This window comes from Nannobrachium achirus (assembly GCF_963921795.1).
Source record: "Nannobrachium achirus genome assembly, chromosome: 17".
Taxonomy (NCBI): Eukaryota; Metazoa; Chordata; class Actinopteri; order Myctophiformes; family Myctophidae; genus Nannobrachium; species Nannobrachium achirus.
In genome coordinates, this window is record NC_137824.1 from 24,920,404 (window position 1) to 24,926,214 (window position 5,811).

Below are 5,811 nucleotides of genomic sequence, written 5' to 3' on the forward strand. Positions count from 1 at the left end.
TCTAACATCTTAGACCACTAGACCAAAAGGACATCCCTGTGGACCAGGGGATATACCAGACGTTTGAGGCCAATAGCAGTGAGTCACTCTGCTACAGTGGCTACATACAGTAGCAGTGTTAATTTTTTCAGCAATTTTTGATTTAGTCTTAGTCTTAGTCTTTTGAATAACACACCATTTAGTCTTAGTCCTGTCTTAGTCTTCTGAAATTGTTTTTGTCTAGTCTAGTCTTAGTCGACTAAATATCAAAACATCTTAGTCTTTAGTCTTTTGGGATTAGTCTTAGACTTTTAGTCTTCGTCTTTTAGGATAAGTTTTTTAGGCTAAATATAACCACATAATTCTTCTACTACCTGGCTGCTACTTGGTCAAAATAAACCATACATAAAAGATGTATTTGGCTTTAATTTCATTGCAGTTACACACCAGTGTTAATTTTTACAGCCATTAGTCTTAGACTTAGATTTAGTCTTAGTCTTTTGAATAACACAAATAATAGTCTTAGTCTTAGTCTTGGTCTTCTGAAATTATTTTAGTCTAGTCTTATCGACAAAATATCAAAATCTTGTAGTCTTTTAGTGTTAATCTTATTCGGCAAAATTAACTCTGCTACACAAGGCCCTTTTCCTCTGAATGACTCTTAATTTGAGCTAACGTTTTTAGGGAGGCTAATTTAAGGGTGAATGGATTGAATTACATGCAGAGACGTGATCCAGTGACCTTCAGTCATGAACTGTCTTCACCACTCTGTCGCCCACTGCTGCTGCTGCTGTCTTGTGTGTGTGTGTGTGTGTGTGTGTGTGTGTGTGTGTGCGCGTGCGTGCGTGCGCGTGCGTTCATGTGTGAGAGAGAGGGGTGCTCAGCCCCACTGTTTTTCTGTAAATATACTTAGTAGCCTATTGATGATTTCCTATTTTAGTATGTGAAACGGCACATCATGTCTCCGTCTGTCTGGACAATCCCACTTTTTATGGTCAATGAGTTTGCTGCTCTGACATCACTGTGATGTCAGGGGAACCACACTAACAGAAACCCTTTTAAGCCCATATATGGAGCTCCCTGATGTCATCAATATTAAGCCCATATCTAACAGGACTTCATATGGGAATGCCCTTATATATGGAGGCCACATCAGCCACATACATACCACACTAACAGAATCCATATATGGCCAAGACAGATGGCCAAGACAGCCCATATCTGTGTGACAGGGATCTCCATGTATGGGCATAAAAGGGATTGTATGTATGATGTCATAGACGTCACATAACGAATAACTGAGTAAGCATGTTTGGGCTCTCACAGCATATCTCCATATACAGTACATGGATCTCCATATATTGGTACCAGGGGTCTCCATATAGGTCTATGGGTATACATCACTGGCCAGATGGCCAAGACATGGCGTGACCTCGCCCTTTATGGTCGCTTGTTGCCCTGAGGCATCTTACTATTGTATGTCTGGACCACAATGGAAACAAGCCCTCACAGGTTTTTATGTTATCCTTTTAGCATTATTGTATAACTGTACCTCTGTACTTTTTGCAAACTGTTAATAAAGTATTCAATCAAACTCAAGCACTCCTAAATTTCACATCAGCACCCCTTAAAAGCTATTGCCACATCTTTGCCTCAGGTTTAATCCTCACTCTAAAACAGCTGAATGTCAAATTAGTGAAAACAGCTGAAAAAAATATACAGTATATATAATAAAATAAACGTTCTCAAGTGGTTTCAATTCATAATGTGTTTTCGTAGGTTTTGGGTCCCAGGGAGACAGCAGATTTCTCTGACAAGCTTTGGGACGTCCTGCGTTAAGATGCCAGGAGAGGGCAAGAGTGACATGGAGCGCCTGGGGGTGTTCAAGGAGATGGGATACGTGTCCATCGGGGACAAGTACGTCTCAGCAGCCTATCGTAAGTTGCACTGTCTGTCCATCGGGGACAAATGCGTCTCATCACTGTCTGGGAGTCCGCTAAAGCACTGGGTCCCAAACACTGGGTTGGGACCTGTTTGTGGGTCGCGGACACATTTTTATGGGTCCCTTATTTTTTTGGTTTCCTACATTTTGTTGGGGGGGGGGGGGGGGGCTGTGGGATAGGGAGTACTCAGATTCTTCTCAGCCTATAGGCAGAAAAAAATGTCCAACAAACTAAAACCGACTTTCCACACTGTCTTATACTCCCCCGCCATACAGGTCCGTTCAACGAGGCGGCCTATCACGACCGTCAGATGCAGGTGGGCGTGGCCAGACGGGGCTGCGCGCTGCAGGGCGGCTACTTTGACCCGGAGTACCGCAGGATCTTCGAGCGCGAGGCGATGACGGATCCCATGAGACGAGAGCGCCTAGAGCGCCTCGAACAGGGCAAGAAGATCCTTAGCAAGGCCTTCCTGCCCTGCAGCGGAACCAAGAGACCGTGAGTATACCACCCGAGAAGTGTTGATTTTGATGACAAATTTTGATTTAGTTTTAGTCACTGTCTTTTGAATTAAATGTCATTTTAGTTTTAGTCATATGTTAGTCGTCAGAAATGTTTTAGTTTTAGTCTAGTTTTAGTCGACTAAATATCATATGATAGACTAAATCTACAGTTGTTTTTGTCGACTAAAATGTATGTTGGCAGGCCTAGATGGGCTATTTTCAGCATGCAACCAAGTGTAAAATCAGGCATTAGCTTCAACACATACATTTTTGTCGACTAAAATATTGTGAAATTTTGTCGACTAAAACTAGACTCAAAATAAAAGTAAAATCACAAAATGTGACCAAAAGTAGATAACATTTTGCTGTCGAAATCAACACTGCTGTGTTCTCTCTGTCTTGTTCCCTCTGTCTTATTGTCTCTGTCTTGTTCTCTGTCTTATTGTCTCTGTCTTGTTCTCTGTCTTATTGTCTCTGTCTTGTTCTCTGTCTTATTGTCTCTGTCTTGTTCTCTGTCTTATTGTCTCTGTCCTCCCCCCTGTCTTGTTCTCTCTGTCTCTCTTGTGTTTTCCCTCTCCAGGAGTGGTTTAGGGAGTTTCTACGGGACTCTGTCCGGGCCGGTGGAGGCCATGAGTCCCCTGAAGGCCCCTGGGAAACCCCGGCCCTCTCCTGGACGCAACATCATCACCAACCCCCCCAAGAAGGGCAGTGGCGGCAGGTCTATTATGGCACGGGCACGCTGATGCCAACTTTACAATTTAGGCAGACTATACTCTTGTCCCGAGCGAATTACAATTAACACACATTGACTGCCAGGTATTATTGATTTGGTAAATAATTCATGCCAGAGTATTTCAGTATTTTACTTTATTTTTCTGGAAGCTGGATGAACCTCATCACATTGGAATGTATGGAACATAGACATAGAAAGGTAGACGCCTCCTCCGGCTCTGGGGTGTTAGTAAAAGAGGACTGGCAAGCTTCCGGTATTCATGCTCGGTAGGCCAATCAGATGCGGGACTCCCTCTTTCCCACTGCAGGGGGCAGAGTGCCTTCTACAGTTCCACAGTTACACACTTCCACCAGTCCTGTTTTACCAGTCGTGCCAATAAACAACAGTGGCGGATGAGTTATCTAGCTTTTTATATCTGTGGTATGGAATGTCAATTTCCCCTGGGACTTCCTGTTTCTTGATCAGCTGATTTCTGAGTAGCCATGTGCTTCACCAAGCACATGGCTACTGCAGAGAAGCCATCACCGGTTCGATCCCTGGTTCGATCCCCGATTGCCGCGTGTCACTCCCCATCTCTCCCCCCATTTCCTGTCAGTCTACTGTCCTATCTAATAAAGACATAAAAGCCCCCAAAAACAAATATATATAAAAAAAAGAAAGTGGGTTACAAAATCGTGGGATATTAATTTAAGAGATAAAAAGGGTTGAAAACCACTGCTCCAAACATTTGCAGGTTTCTCCCCTACAGTAGTGATATATTTTGTTAACTGTGTTACACCATGTTGTTTGCATGCAGCTACCCCAACGTGACACTGTCCAAGATGGAGCTGTACGCCTCGGACCCGTACCACAGAGCCATGGACCAGCTCAAGGTACCAAACCCCAGTGCTGTATAGTCCCGCTGGCGACTTCGTCGACGTACCTTTTTTCACTGATGAAAACTGCATCAAAACTATGTAAAAACTATGCTATGATGACTAAAACTAAGACTTGTGTGTATGTGTGCATGCGCATGTCATGTGTGCGTGCGGTATAGAGGGAGGTGGCGACCCATCGCTCCAAGCTAACAGGGGGTCCCTTCAAGCTCCACCTCCACCCCAAGGACTATTTCCATGGCAACCCGTACCTCAGTGACAGGCACCTTCCACCATCGGCGCAGAAGTCCCGCGCATCAGCCGGAGAGAAACACTTCCCTGTTCCCTTCAAACCCACCTCCCCCAGTAAACGGGTATCTGTCTGTCTGTCTGTCTGTCTGTCTGTCTGTCTGTCTGTCTGTCTATCTGTCTGTCTGTCTGTCTGTCTGTCTGTCTGTCTGTCTGTCTCCCCACACATTTCTGTGCGTTATCACTGCTGCTGTTGTATCGTACTGAGTTGACTCACATGAGAGCCTTCGTGATACTCCTCCCGCCCAACACTCCCTGCTGACAACAAGTGCCACCATAGATGCGATTTGAGCTTGTACTGTATATTCTGAGAAGATAATACCAGCTATGTGAGTGTGTGTACCTGCCTGTGTATGTGTGTGTGTATGTGTGTTGTGTGTGTGTATATATTTCAGATGGGTGGGATGAAGGCGGGGACGTTTGGGGTCTTCCCGTCTCACTCGGCTGACCCGTACATGGCCAAGCGCCCCCGGCCCTCCGCCAAGCCCGCCAATCGAGACGAGGTGCGCGTCTTCCGCCCGGCCCCCGGGCCCAAGAGCACACCGGTCCAGAGCATCATCAGCCTCAACGTTAACAGGTTTCACACTCGCATCTCTCTTTATCCCTTCAAAGACAGATTATTAGATATATATCGTCACTGTCGGGTAGAAACCTTGTATCTCCAAGTTTCAAATGTGTACATTTTTTCGCAAAGCAAAGCCCTGCTTCATCGTACAAGGCCGTTGCACAAAAGTAGCGAAAACAGCAGGTCTACAAGCACACAACGCCTCGCGGTGCGAGGCGTTGTGTGCTTGTAGATCGGCTGTTTTCACTAGTTTAAATCATTTTTAAAATGATAAATACAAAACAAACGGTTTTGGACATACAAGGTTTCCACCCGACAACGACGATATTCTGATAGTAATCATTGCTAAAAAAGTGCTTAATCGTTTATGTCGTTTTAGGACGGTACACTCGGCAAACTACACTTCCACCATTCCGGCTATCATGACCTACTGACCCCCACGGGCTGACTACATTACCCAGGATGCATCGCTGTTACTCCGTTACCGTTGCTAGATACCTCATCCGCCGCTGCAGTTCATTGGAGCGACCTGTAACACCTGGAGGCTGGACGTCCGGAAAAAAACGACGGGCAGCTACCGCATTGCATTGTGGGATATTTACAAGCACCTTATTGTCCACTCTTTCACACTATAAAATTGCCTGAATTTACTATGAATCTCACATTGCTTACTATTAGTAGCTAATCGGACAAACTAAAAAGTAAATTTGGCAAAACTAAATGGTATGGTATTTCGGACAGGTCTTTTGACCTCAATGTATGGATGTTAGTATGGATGGATGGATGGATGCAGTGGCGTCAGTTCAGAAAAAGCTAAGGTATGGCAACATGACTGGTCAGTCATGTTGCCATACCTTAGCAACAGGCACAATTACAGTACATTTTATTATTTTCACTTATAGCCAATGTATGGCAGCTGCCATAGCTT

General features: G+C 44.9%; 1 protein-coding gene across 1 annotated transcript; it reads left to right on the forward strand.

Moving 5' to 3' along the window:
* Positions 1–1,819: 1,819 nt before the first annotated feature.
* Positions 1,820–5,317, forward strand: cfap96 (cilia and flagella associated protein 96; the record flags this gene model as incomplete). Its single annotated transcript, XM_080746624.1, has 7 exons — positions 1,820–1,916; positions 2,198–2,417; positions 3,003–3,140; positions 3,952–4,027; positions 4,192–4,383; positions 4,714–4,895; positions 5,263–5,317. 7 exons carry the CDS (start codon positions 1,820–1,822, stop codon positions 5,315–5,317), a joined length of 960 nt encoding a protein of 319 aa, XP_080602750.1.
* Between the last annotated feature and the right edge of the window lie 494 nt (positions 5,318–5,811).